The sequence below is a fragment of the Gorilla gorilla genome, chromosome 14 (assembly GCF_029281585.2).
Source record: "Gorilla gorilla gorilla isolate KB3781 chromosome 14, NHGRI_mGorGor1-v2.1_pri, whole genome shotgun sequence".
NCBI classification, from domain to species: Eukaryota; Metazoa; Chordata; class Mammalia; order Primates; family Hominidae; genus Gorilla; species Gorilla gorilla.
Window position 1 is genome coordinate 71,740,964 of NC_073238.2, and position 14,627 is coordinate 71,755,590.

The 14,627-nt window shown below is 49.1% G+C and overlaps 1 protein-coding gene across 1 annotated transcript; it reads left to right on the top strand.

Annotated features, from left to right (window-relative positions):
- The first annotated feature begins 2,741 nt into the window (after positions 1-2,741).
- On the top strand, positions 2,742-5,814 carry LOC134757066 (proline-rich protein 20E-like). Its single transcript, XM_063697659.1, has 3 exons — positions 2,742-3,016; positions 3,171-3,241; positions 4,259-5,814. The coding sequence occupies exons 2-3, from the start codon at positions 3,190-3,192 to the stop codon at positions 4,870-4,872; spliced, it is 666 nt and encodes a 221-aa protein (XP_063553729.1). The 5' UTR covers positions 2,742-3,016; positions 3,171-3,189; the 3' UTR covers positions 4,873-5,814.
- The last annotated feature ends 8,813 nt before the right edge of the window (positions 5,815-14,627 follow it).

Below are 14,627 nucleotides of genomic sequence, written 5' to 3' on the forward strand. Positions count from 1 at the left end.
GACCCTCCAACATCAGGTTGCCAAGTAGCTCAGACTGCAGGCAGGCACCGAGACCCCTTGGTAATTCCTCCTGGTTTGTTGATTCATTCATTTACTTATTCATTTTGAAACAGAGTCTCACTCTTTCACCCAGGCTGGAGCGCGGTGGCTTCGGCTCACTGAGAACTCCATTCTCGGGAGTGAAGCGATTCTCATGTCTCGCCCTAATAAAAAGGGAAAAATTAGCCAGGCATGGTGGTGGGCCGCTGTAGTCCCAGCTGCTCAGGAGGCTGAGGCGGGAGAATCCTTTGAACCCAGGAGGCGGAGGTTGCAGTGAGCCCAGATTGAGCCATTGCAGTGATCCGAGATCATGCTATTGCCCTCCAGCCTGGGTGACAAGAGCAAAACTTTGTCTCATAATGGAAAAAAGAGAGAGAAAAGTCATCCCAGTAAGAAAGATCAAAGTTTGGAAGAGAAACTTCACAGAAGAATCTATGGGTTTGGTCAGTGAGCACACGCAATCCCAATAAGGATGAGAATACGCAAATAAGCGTGGAGCATCCTGTGGTGCCAGGGAGAAAGGAGCCGCCCAAAACCAAACAAAACCAAAAGCCACAGCGATGGGAGGTTGACAAAGGGACATGGAAGCCAACTAAAGGAGCTCCCGGTGGCCAAAGCTGGAAACATTGTGTAACAAAGTAATTAACTAAATAATTACTAATTAAATAGTTAAGTAAAATATTTGACAAAATAATCAGTTCAATTATTGAATAATTCATCCCCTGAAGTATTGGAGTGTAAACCAAAGTATACAATAGGTGTCCATAAGTCCATACTGATATAAATAAGTGATTAAATAAACAAACATGTGGGGAGAATGGGAAAATCCTCCACACAGGAGAACTCCGCAGAGTTTAGGTAGCTATTCCCCTGCAAGGAGATAAAGCATAACTTCCCTTTTATTTAAGTATAGGCTACAGGTAGCGACTTCCAAACAGTACAGTAGAGAAAGAGGTGGGAAAATCACTTTATGGTGGAGAAACGTAATCAACACTGCCCCAGCCAGGTGACCAGGACTAATAGCAGCAGTGATAAGCCGGCTTGATGGTGTGTACTCTAGACAGGATGGGATGGGAGTGGCACTTTCCCGCTGCAATCTTCCTTACAAAAACGTATAATTCCAGTCAGATCATAAGGAATACATCACACGAACTTCAGGAGAGGACATCCCACAATACATCTGATCAGTATGCAAAGTGTCAAGGTCATCAAAAACAAGGCAAGTGTGAGAAACCGTCGCAGCCAAGGGGAACCGTGACGAATTGTACGGTGGTACCCTGGATGGGGTCTTGGGACAGAAAAGGTATGTGAGGCGAAAACATAGCAAAACCTCACTTCAACAAAAAATACAAACCCAAAAAATAATTGGCCCGGCACGGTGGCTTGCGCCTGGGGTCCCAGCTACTCGGGAGGTTGAGCGGGAAGGATGGCTTGAGCTGAGGACTTCCAAACAAGCCTGGGCACATAGCGAAACCTCGCCTCTCCAAAAAATCCCAAAATTATCCCGATGTGGTGGCGCTCACCTGTAGTCCAGCTACTCCGGAGGCTGAGACAGCAGAATCACTTGAACTGATTCTCCTATCTCAGCCCCCCAAGTAGCCGCAGCGAGCCGAGATGGCACCACTGCACTCCAGCCTGGGCTACAGAGCGAGAACCCGTCTCTGTAAAAAAACGAGGATGCAAACCGACCAAATAACCCACTGTGGGATCCCCTCCAGTGTCCTGCTGTGTTTCCTGCTGTCTTCCTCCACCCGTGTGTGCACCCACAGCAATAAAAGCCAGTGGTGTGGGTCTCACACGCATCTCCAGCCCCATCGCCATCGCGCTCAGCTCCACTCTTTTTACAAAAGGCCACTTGACATCCTCCCCTGGCAGTTCAAAAGCTCCTTCAACCAGATGTGCGCAAGCCAAGCTCCGCCACTTCCCACTCAGAGCAGGTTCTCGGTCCACCTCCGCCTGAACGAACGGGCGGGCTACAAAGGCCGCAGTCTCTTCCTCAAGGGCTGTCCACACTGGGTCTCGCTTTCTCTTGGAAATTTCTCTCCCACCAGGGAACTTTCTCCTCCTCTACCTCCCTCGGTCTCAGTCTAACAGCACCCTGCGCCCAACCCCGAGGGCTGCAATAGCCTTCTTGCCTCTCCTGACTTATTCTGTGGACCCTGGGTTGGCGCTCCTTCACAGCCAGGCTGGTCGTTTCTGAAATGTTAACCCACTGCCGGACACCGTTCCACGGTTTTCCGCTGCCTTGGAACAAGACCAGCTCCTGCGCGGACCCTGCCTCCACGTCGCACCACCTCTGCGCCCGGACTTGGCCTCCCGTCCATTCCCAGAATGTGCCGGGCTCCCTTCCAGTCCGGGCCTCAGCACACTTTCTTCACTCCCCTTCCTCTCTCCCTGCCTCTCCCAGCCCGGTGCAGGTTGACTAATTTCAAATTTTATGTTCCAGATTTCAGCCCAGATATCCCCCCTTTGGATGCTTTCCTTGACCATGCTCAGATCTAAGCTAATCACATCTTCCTGTCAGCCGCTTTCAGGGCACCGCACCTCACTGTGCTGACACTCAAAGCTCATTATGCATTTTCTTCCTCAATGATTAGATTAATCAATCCACCACTGACGTCTAGAAATGGCGGCATCTCAGAAGGGCCCCATTTGACTGGCAGGGGACTGGCCCAATGCGCCTCGCAAGCCCAGCCAGGCCCACCCCAGCCGGCCCCCCTCTGACGACGCCTGTCCCTTACGCGACTGCCTTGCTGCCATATAAGAGGGACCGCGCTCGGCCTCCAGCAGTCGGCTTTCTGCTGGGCTCGGAGCCAGAACCTGCTGCGTGCTCCCTCCAGACTCCCTGGCTGCGGCTGGACTACCTCAGAGCTACAGCGGTGAGGTGAACCTGTGGACACCTCCAACTCCTCGGGCCTCTCTTCGTCGAAGAGTCTCTTAATTTTCAGATCTCCGGAGCCAGCTGTAGGAAGATCAGGTGTGTGTCTGGGAGTCCCGGAGGGGTGGATAGATCTTGGGTGGGTGCAGTTGGGGACAGAATCCTCATTCCCCCAGAAAGGCCACGGCCATCCCCCTGCCTTGTCACCTCTGTCTTCCTAAATCCGTTCTTTCTCCCTTGTTTTTCTCCCCAGCCCCTCCCGCAGATTGCTCATGGAGGAGCCAAGGCCTTCGAAGCGACTTCGCTCCACGGCCCCTAATCAAGGTACATCAAACGCCTGCCACTCTCTTTTTAATTTCGCTTGTTCCCCAATTCTTCCCCAATTGTTTGAATTCAAACTCAATCAAGCATTCTCTGTTTCACCTTCTCATAGCCTGCCTCAACCTGGGCTGCTTGTTGTAAGTCAGCTCCCAGGTTCCACATCATCTGGGAAATTCCTTTCCCTCTTTCCAACTGTAATCCCATTTCCCAAATCTGAGATTTGCTGTTGTTGTCGCTGTTTTGTTCTGTTTAGTTTGTATTACTGTTTCTCCGTAGCAGAGCGAGTCCTCACGCTACATCTTGATCTATAATAAGCCAGTACTTCCACCTTGTTCTTTCCCGGAGGAGTTGGAATTTTACGGCTATTGCCACATTGTTCTCCAAAACATTTCCCTTCATACACTGAGTGTCCTAAATCTTTTAATCTTGTCTAGTTTGACAGACGCATAACAACAAAGCATCCACTGAAAGGAAATTCTTTAACATCTTGCTTGTCTGAAACATCTTCCTTCTACCCTCCCAGATTCTTTAGTGTAACTTTGGTTGGACACGAAATTTTAGGTGGGAAATTCATTTCCCTTGAAATTTCGAAGACATTTTCTCTTACGTTCTAGACTCAACTGCTGCTTTTGAGATGTCTGATTTGTGAGACATGTGGAATCCTAGCCCTTTCCATGTGACTTTTCCTTTCTCTGTCTCCCGCTCTCTAGAATCTTTTAGAATCTTCTCTTTTCCCTCAGCACTCTGAAATTTTATGGTGAAATGTCTCAGTGACAACATACCTCTAATTCTCTTATATCTCATCCTTCTTTCCATCACTTTAGATTTTTGCTTTGTTCTGTGGGAGATCTTCTCAACTTCCTTCTCCAATTTCCATGGAGAGTTTTGTTTCTTCTCTCACAATTTTAACTTCCAAAATCCCTCTTTTCTCTGAGTATTTATTTTTAAAAGTATCCTATAACTGCTTGATGGGTAAAATTCCTTCTATCTCTCTCTGCTCACGCTCTGCTTCTCTTTTAGCCTCAGGTGGGCCTCCTCCAGAGCCAGGCTGCTGTGTTGCGGACCCTGAAGACTCCGTGGAAGCAGATGGGCCCGCACAGCCAGCCCAACCCGCAAAACCCATCGCTTACGTGACACCCTTCAGATGGCAGACCCCGGCTCGCACAGAGTCACCCCGTCCTGCAGAGAGAGGCCGGCGCCGGGGAGGAAGCCGGCGGCCAGGGCGAGGCCGTGGCAGAAGGGCTGGGCCCCGCGGGGACGCTGGCCAGAGACAGGGGGCAGAACGCTTGACGGGACCGGACGTGCACATCCAACTGGACCACCATGGAGAGCCAGGCCACCAGGGGGAACCGGAAATCACGGAGACCGCAGCCTTCTCTCTTTCTGAAACTGGTCCTCTGCCTGGAACTGTGCAGGGAGGCCCTGGCCCCGACGTGGCGCAACCTGAGCTGGGGTTTCAGGAGCCGCCCACTGCTCCTGGGCCTCAGGCTGTTGCCTGGCAACCCGTGTTGACCCTCTATCCCTGCATCGGGTTTAGGGCTCTGGGTGACTCAGCTGTTTTACAAGTCATTCAAACCCCCCACGGCACCTATGTGCAAGGGGTCCCAGTGTTCCTCACCCACATTGCATATTGACCACTGTCTGCCACCCACGTTGTTCCCAGCCTCCCTTTCTTCCACCTGGACGTTCCCCCCAGCCCCAGTTCTGCTCCACTCCTCCCCCGACTGGACCTGAAGCCTGAGCTTCCCCTGAACTTAGAGTACACAACTTACAATATGCAAGCTGCTAAACCCCCTTTCTGTACAAGGCGATTGGAATGGAACTGTCATGTACAGTGAAAGTACACGTCACGTTTTTCAGCCAAGAAAAACCCAACCCAGACAACCTGGAAGAAGTGGGATGCAGCAACGATCAGGAAGCATGGAAATTAGGAAACTGTATTCTTAAGTCCAGAGAAGTACGATTCTGGAAAAAGGATTGATGACCTAGAATGAAAATTCCAGAAGACACTCATATAGACATGTGCGGCATGCGAAAATTCAGAAGGAGCTAGAAGTTACTAAAGTTCTTGTCTAGTGCCTGGAGACGATAGAGTGGCTGAATATAAGAGCAATAAAACTCTAGACTGACACATTTTTAAGTCTCAATGTAGGTACCCTTTGGGAACCACTAAGTGAATTGGAATAGAAGGTAAAATTTCAAACCGATTGAGGACAAAGGGGATCAAAGGACATTTGATGAATCAGGCAAAAGGTGTTGGGGTGGGGGGGGTTAACGGAAACAAGGAGAGTGCGTGACTCACTGGAACCGCTAAATGAGGAATCAGTAATTTGACGGCAGTGTCCTTGGCTTCCTCCTGGCTTCAATGGGAATATTTTAAATGTTTCACCATTAACCAAGTCGTTTGCTGTAACTTTCTCATAGATGTTTAAGTTGAGTTAGTTCCCATCTTTTCAGAGTTTGATAAATGTTGCGTTACGAACTGTTGTATTTTGTATTATATTAAGTGGGCTCTTATTGGCTGGTTTTCACTCCTTTGTAAACGTCCAAATAAAATACAGACAACTTTTTACATCAAAGATTTTTCTCTCGTGTTTTCAATCCTTCTAAATAAACCTTTCTCTTCAGACTTATTTTATAGAACAGCTCTTTTACTAAAATTTCACAAATCGCAAATATAAAATGTGTTTACTAAAAGCAGAAAGGAAGGTAGAGAAAGGTCTCCAGTCTCTGTTCTCCATTCACATCGCATCTTTCCCCATAGTCACACAAGTCTACACCAACAAACGCATACATTAAGAGCATCGTTTGTGGCTCGCTTTCACAAACACCTGGCGTGCCATGTGCCGGGGTCCCGCTGAAGTGACTATAAGGTCCAGGCAGGCAACACAGGTGTGGTCAGGACCAGAGCCTCTGTGGGGTCCGTGTGTCTCCAAACTAGGAACAGGTGACTTCGTATTGCAGCATGGCATGGATCACAATGAGCACTGTGCAGTGGGAGCTGCTTCTTGGCTTGCCATTGGGGTCTGTCGTCCATAAGCCAGAAAGCCCCCTTGCAGTCATCCTACACACATGTGCCACTATCTCCTTGCTGTACATCTGTCTGGAAAGATGCACAGGTTTTACATTACGCGGGGGAGGGTCTGCTGATACGCTACTTCCAGGATATTTCTACCACCAGAATGCTTCATTAAACGTTTGTACGTGGAGTAAGACAGGGTCTCATTCAGTCATCCAGGCTGGAGTGCAGTGGTGCAATCACAGCTCACTGCAGCCTGCACCTCCTCAGCTCAGGTGACCCTCCAACATCAGGTTGCCAAGTAGCTCAGACTGCAGGCAGGCACCGAGACCCCTTGGTAATTCCTCCTGGTTTGTTGATTCATTCATTTACTTATTCATTTTGAAACAGAGTCTCACTCTTTCACCCAGGCTGGAGCGCGGTGGCTTCGGCTCACTGAGAACTCCATTCTCGGGAGTGAAGCGATTCTCATGTCTCGCCCTAATAAAAAGGGAAAAATTAGCCAGGCATGGTGGTGGGCCGCTGTAGTCCCAGCTGCTCAGGAGGCTGAGGCGGGAGAATCCTTTGAACCCAGGAGGCGGAGGTTGCAGTGAGCCCAGATTGAGCCATTGCAGTGATCCGAGATCATGCTGTTGCCCTCCAGCCTGGGTGACAAGAGCAAAACTTTGTCTCATAATGGAAAAAAGAGAGAGAAAAGTCATCCCAGTAAGAAAGATCAAAGTTTGGAAGAGAAACTTCACAGAAGAATCTATGGGTTTGGTCAGTGAGCACACGCAATCCCAATAAGGATGAGAATACGCAAATAAGCGTGGAGCATCCTGTGGTGCCAGGGAGAAAGGAGCCGCCCAAAACCAAACAAAACCAAAAGCCACAGCGATGGGAGGTTGACAAAGGGACATGGAAGCCAACTAAAGGAGCTCCCGGTGGCCAAAGCTGGAAACATTGTGTAACAAAGTAATTAACTAAATAATTACTAATTAAATAGTTAAGTAAAATATTTGACAAAATAATCAGTTCAATTATTGAATAATTCATCCCCTGAAGTATTGGAGTGTAAACCAAAGTATACAATAGGTGTCCATAAGTCCATACTGATATAAATAAGTGATTAAATAAACAAACATGTGGGGAGAATGGGAAAATCCTCCACACAGGAGAACTCCGCAGAGTTTAGGTAGCTATTCCCCTGCAAGGAGATAAAGCATAACTTCCCTTTTATTTAAGTATAGGCTACAGGTAGCGACTTCCAAACAGTACAGTAGAGAAAGAGGTGGGAAAATCACTTTATGGTGGAGAAACGTAATCAACACTGCCCCAGCCAGGTGACCAGGACTAATAGCAGCAGTGATAAGCCGGCTTGATGGTGTGTACTCTAGACAGGATGGGATGGGAGTGGCACTTTCCCGCTGCAATCTTCCTTACAAAAACGTATAATTCCAGTCAGATCATAAGGAATACATCACACGAACTTCAGGAGAGGACATCCCACAATACATCTGATCAGTATGCAAAGTGTCAAGGTCATCAAAAACAAGGCAAGTGTGAGAAACCGTCGCAGCCAAGGGGAACCGTGACGAATTGTACGGTGGTACCCTGGATGGGGTCTTGGGACAGAAAAGGTATGTGAGGCGAAAACATAGCAAAACCTCACTTCAACAAAAAATACAAACCCAAAAAATAATTGGCCCGGCACGGTGGCTTGCGCCTGGGGTCCCAGCTACTCGGGAGGTTGAGCGGGAAGGATGGCTTGAGCTGAGGACTTCCAAACAAGCCTGGGCACATAGCGAAACCTCGCCTCTCCAAAAAATCCCAAAATTATCCCGATGTGGTGGCGCTCACCTGTAGTCCAGCTACTCCGGAGGCTGAGACAGCAGAATCACTTGAACTGATTCTCCTATCTCAGCCCCCCAAGTAGCCGCAGCGAGCCGAGATGGCACCACTGCACTCCAGCCTGGGCTACAGAGCGAGAACCCGTCTCTGTAAAAAAACGAGGATGCAAACCGACCAAATAACCCACTGTGGGATCCCCTCCAGTGTCCTGCTGTGTTTCCTGCTGTCTTCCTCCACCCGTGTGTGCACCCACAGCAATAAAAGCCAGTGGTGTGGGTCTCACACGCATCTCCAGCCCCATCGCCATCGCGCTGAGCTCCACTCTTTTTACAAAAGGCCACTTGACATCCTCCCCTGGCAGTTCAAAAGCTCCTTCAACCAGATGTGCGCAAGCCAAGCTCCGCCACTTCCCACTCAGAGCAGGTTCTCGGTCCACCTCCGCCTGAACGAACGGGCGGGCTACCAAGGCCGCAGTCTCTTCCTCAAGGGCTGTCCACACTGGGTCTCGCTTTCTCTTGGAAATTTCTCTCCCACCAGGGAACTTTCTCCTCCTCTACCTCCCTCGGTCTCAGTCTAACAGCACCCTGCGCCCAACCCCGAGGGCTGCAATAGCCTTCTTGCCTCTCCTGACTTATTCTGTGGACCCTGGGTTGGCGCTCCTTCACAGCCAGGCTGGTCGTTTCTGAAATGTTAACCCACTGCCGGACACCGTTCCACGGTTTTCCGCTGCCTTGGAACAAGACCAGCTCCTGCGCGGACCCTGCCTCCACGTCGCACCACCTCTGCGCCCGGACTTGGCCTCCCGTCCATTCCCAGAATGTGCCGGGCTCCCTTCCAGTCCGGGCCTCAGCACACTTTCTTCACTCCCCTTCCTCTCTCCCTGCCTCTCCCAGCCCGGTGCAGGTTGACTAATTTCAAATTTTATGTTCCAGATTTCAGCCCAGATATCCCCCCTTTGGATGCTTTCCTTGACCATGCTCAGATCTAAGCTAATCACATCTTCCTGTCAGCCGCTTTCAGGGCACCGCACCTCACTGTGCTGACACTCAAAGCTCATTATGCATTTTCTTCCTCAATGATTAGATTAATCAATCCACCATTGACGTCTAGAAATGGCGGCATCTCAGAAGGGCCCCATTTGACTGGCAGGGGACTGGCCCAATGCGCCTCGCAAGCCCAGCCAGGCCCACCCCAGCCGGCCCCCCTCTGACGACGCCTGTCCCTTACGCGACTGCCTTGCTGCCATATAAGAGGGACCGCGCTCGGCCTCCAGCAGTCGGCTTTCTGCTGGGCTCGGAGCCAGAACCTGCTGCGTGCTCCCTCCAGACTCCCTGGCTGCGGCTGGACTACCTCAGAGCTACAGCGGTGAGGTGAACCTGTGGACACCTCCAACTCCTCGGGCCTCTCTTCGTGGAAGAGTCTCTTAATTTTCAGATCTGCGGAGCCAGCTGTAGGAAGATCAGGTGTGTGTCTGGGAGTCCCGGAGGGGTGGATAGATCTTGGGTGGGTGCAGTTGGGGACAGAATCCTCATTCCCCCAGAAAGGCCACGGCCATCCCCCTGCCTTGTCACCTCTGTCTTCCTAAATCCGTTCTTTCTCCCTTGTTTTTCTCCCCAGCCCCTCCCGCAGATTGCTCATGGAGGAGCCAAGGCCTTCGAAGCGACTTCGCTCCACGGCCCCTAATCAAGGTACATCAAACGCCTGCCACTCTCTTTTTAATTTCGCTTGTTCCCCAGTTCTTCCCCAATTGTTTGAATTCAAACTCAATCAAGCATTCTCTGTTTCACCTTCTCATAGCCTGCCTCAACCTGGGCTGCTTGTTGTAAGTCAGCTCCCAGGTTCCACATCATCTGGGAAATTCCTTTCCCTCTTTCCAACTGTAATCCCATTTCCCAAATCTGAGATTTGCTGTTGTTGTCGCTGTTTTGTTCTGTTTAGTTTGTATTACTGTTTCTCCGTAGCAGAGCGAGTCCTCACGCTACATCTTGATCTATAATAAGCCAGTACTTCCACCTTGTTCTTTCCCGGAGGAGTTGGAATTTTACGGCTATTGCCACATTGTTCTCCAAAACATTTCCCTTCATACACTGAGTGTCCTAAATCTTTTAATCTTGTCTAGTTTGACAGACGCATAACAACAAAGCATCCACTGAAAGGAAATTCTTTAACATCTTGCTTGTCTGAAACATCTTCCTTCTACCCTCCCAGATTCTTTAGTGTAACTTTGGTTGGACACGAAATTTTAGGTGGGAAATTCATTTCCCTTGAAATTTCGAAGACATTTTCTCTTACGTTCTAGACTCAACTGCTGCTTTTGAGATGTCTGATTTGTGAGACATGTGGAATCCTAGCCCTTTCCATGTGACTTTTCCTTTCTCTGTCTCCCGCTCTCTAGAATCTTTTAGAATCTTCTCTTTTCCCTCAGCACTCTGAAATTTTATGGTGAAATGTCTCAGTGACAACATACCTCTAATTCTCTTATATCTCATCCTTCTTTCCATCACTTTAGATTTTTGCTTTGTTCTGTGGGAGATCTTCTCAACTTCCTTCTCCAATTTCCATGGAGAGTTTTGTTTCTTCTCTCACAATTTTAACTTCCAAAATCCCTCTTTTCTCTGAGTATTTATTTTTAAAAGTATCCTATAACTGCTTGATGGGTAAAATTCCTTCTATCTCTCTCTGCTCACGCTCTGCTTCTCTTTTAGCCTCAGGTAGGCCTCCTCCAGAGCCAGGCTGCTGTGTTGCGGACCCTGAAGACTCCGTGGAAGCAGATGGGCCCGCACAGCCAGCCCAACCCGCAAAACCCATCGCTTACGTGACACCCTTCAGATGGCAGACCCCGGCTCGCACAGAGTCACCCCATCCTGCAGAGAGAGGCCAGCGCCGGGGAGGAAGACGGCGGCCAGGGCGAGGCCGTGGCAGAAGGGCTGGGCCCCACGGGGACGCTGGCCAGAGACAGGGGGCAGAACGCTTGACGGGACCGGACGTGCACATCCAACTGGACCACCATGGAGAGCCAGGCCACCAGGGGGAACCGGAAATCACGGAGACCGCAGCCTTCTCTCTTTCTGAAACTGGTCCTCTGCCTGGAACTGTGCAGGGAGGCCCTGGCCCCGACGTGGCGCAACCTGAGCTGGGGTTTCAGGAGCCGCCCACTGCTCCTGGGCCTCAGGCTGTTGCCTGGCAACCCGTGTTGACCCTCTATCCCTGCATCGGGTTTAGGGCTCTGGGTGACTCAGCTGTTTTACAAGTCATTCAAACCCCCCACGGCACCTATGTGCAAGGGGTCCCAGTGTTCCTCACCCACATTGCATATTGACCACTGTCTGCCACCCACGTTGTTCCCAGCCTCCCTTTCTTCCACCTGGACGTTCCCCCCAGCCCCAGTTCTGCTCCACTCCTCCCCCGACTGGACCTGAAGCCTGAGCTTCCCCTGAACTTAGAGTACACAACTTACAATATGCAAGCTGCTAAACCCCCTTTCTGTACAAGGCGATTGGAATGGAACTGTCATGTACAGTGAAAGTACACGTCACGTTTTTCAGCCAAGAAAAACCCAACCCAGACAACCTGGAAGAAGTGGGATGCAGCAACGATCAGGAAGCATGGAAATTAGGAAACTGTATTCTTAAGTCCAGAGAAGTACGATTCTGGAAAAAGGATTGATGACCTAGAATGAAAATTCCAGAAGACACTCATATAGACATGTGCGGCATGCGAAAATTCAGAAGGAGCTAGAAGTTACTAAAGTTCTTGTCTAGTGCCTGGAGACGATAGAGTGGCTGAATATAAGAGCAATAAAACTCTAGACTGACACATTTTTAAGTCTCAATGTAGGTACCCTTTGGGAACCACTAAGTGAATTGGAATAGAAGGTAAAATTTCAAACCGATTGAGGACAAAGGGGATCAAAGGACATTTGATGAATCAGGCAAAAGGTGTTGGGGTGGGGGGGGTTAACGGAAACAAGGAGAGTGCGTGACTCACTGGAACCGCTAAATGAGGAATCAGTAATTTGACGGCAGTGTCCTTGGCTTCCTCCTGGCTTCAATGGGAATATTTTAAATGTTTCACCATTAACCAAGTCGTTTGCTGTAACTTTCTCATAGATGTTTAAGTTGAGTTAGTTCCCATCTTTTCAGAGTTTGATAAATGTTGCGTTACGAACTGTTGTATTTTGTATTATATTAAGTGGGCTCTTATTGGCTGGTTTTCACTCCTTTGTAAACGTCCAAATAAAATACAGACAACTTTTTACATCAAAGATTTTTCTCTCGTGTTTTCAATCCTTCTAAATAAACCTTTCTCTTCAGACTTATTTTATAGAACAGCTCTTTTACTAAAATTTCACAAATCGCAAATATAAAATGTGTTTACTAAAAGCAGAAAGGAAGGTAGAGAAAGGTCTCCAGTCTCTGTTCTCCATTCACATCGCATCTTTCCCCATAGTCACACAAGTCTACACCAACAAACGCATACATTAAGAGCATCGTTTGTGGCTCGCTTTCACAAACACCTGGCGTGCCATGTGCCGGGGTCCCGCTGAAGTGACTATATAAGGTCCAGGCAGGCAACACAGGTGTGGTCAGGACCAGAGCCTCTGTGGGGTCCGTGCGTCTCCAAACTAGGAACAGGTGACTTCGTATTGAAGCATGGCATGGATCACAATGAGCACTGTGCAGTGGGAGCTGCTTCTTGGCTTGCCATTGGGGTCTGTCGTCCATAAGCCAGAAAGCCCCCTTGCAGTCATCCTACACACATGTGCCACTATCTCCTTGCTGTACATCTGTCTGGAAAGATGCACAGGTTTTACATTACGCGGGGGAGGGTCTGCTGATACGCTACTTCCAGGATATTTCTACCACCAGAATGCTTCATTAAACGTTTGTACGTGGAGTAAGACAGGGTCTCATTCAGTCATCCAGGCTGGAGTGCAGTGGTGCAATCACAGCTCACTGCAGCCTGCACCTCCTCAGCTCAGGTGACCCTCCAACATCAGGTTGCCAAGTAGCTCAGACTGCAGGCAGGCACCGAGACCCCTTGGTAATTCCTCCTGGTTTGTTGATTCATTCATTTACTTATTCATTTTGAAACAGAGTCTCACTCTTTCACCCAGGCTGGAGCGCGGTGGCTTCGGCTCACTGAGAACTCCATTCCCGGGAGTGAAGCGATTCTCATGTCTCGCCCTAATAAAAAGGGAAAAATTAGCCAGGCATGGTGGTGGGCCGCTGTAGTCCCAGCTGCTCAGGAGGCTGAGGCGGGAGAATCCTTTGAACCCAGGAGGCGGAGGTTGCAGTGAGCCCAGATTGAGCCATTGCAGTGATCCGAGATCATGCTGTTGCCCTCCAGCCTGGGTGACAAGAGCAAAACTTTGTCTCATAATGGAAAAAAGAGAGAGAAAAGTCATCCCAGTAAGAAAGATCAAAGTTTGGAAGAGAAACTTCACAGAAGAATCTGTGGGTTTGGTCAGTGAGCACACGCAATCCCAATAAGGATGAGAATACGCAAATAAGCGTGGAGCATCCTGTGGTGCCAGGGAGAAAGGAGCCGCCCAAAACCAAACAAAACCAAAAGCCACAGCGATGGGAGGTTGACAAAGGGACATGGAAGCCAACTAAAGGAGCTCCCGGTGGCCAAAGCTGGAAACATTGTGTAACAAAGTAATTAACTAAATAATTACTAATTAAATAGTTAAGTAAAATATTTGACAAAATAATCAGTTCAATTATTGAATAATTCATCCCCTGAAGTATTGGAGTGTAAACCAAAGTATACAATAGGTGTCCATAAGTCCATACTGATATAAATAAGTGATTAAATAAACAAACATGTGGGGAGAATGGGAAAATCCTCCACACAGGAGAACTCCGCAGAGTTTAGGTAGCTATTCCCCTGCAAGGAGATAAAGATAAAGCATAACTTCCCTTTTATTTAAGTATAGGCTACAGGTAGCGACTTCCAAACAGTACAGTAGAGAAAGAGGTGGGAAAATCACTTTATGGTGGAGAAACGTAATCAACACTGCCCCAGCCAGGTGACCAGGACTAATAGCAGCAGTGATAAGCCGGCTTGATGGTGTGTACTCTAGACAGGATGGGATGGGAGTGGCACTTTCCCGCTGCAATCTTCCTTACAAAAACGTATAATTCCAGTCAGATCATAAGGAATACATCACACGAACTTCAGGAGAGGACATCCCACAATACATCTGATCAGTATGCAAAGTGTCAAGGTCATCAAAAACAAGGCAAGTGTGAGAAACCGTCGCAGCCAAGGGGAACCGTGACGAATTGTACGGTGGTACCCTGGATGGGGTCTTGGGACACAAAAGGTATGTGAGGCGAAAACATAGCAAAACCTCACTTCAACAAAAAATACAAACCCAAAAAATAATTGGCCCGGCACGGTGGCTTGCGCCTGGGGTCCCAGCTACTCGGGAGGTTGAGCGGGAAGGATGGCTTGAGCTGAGGACTTCCAAACAAGCCTGGGCACATAGCGAAACCTCGCCTCTCCAAAAAATCCCAAAATTATCCCGATGTG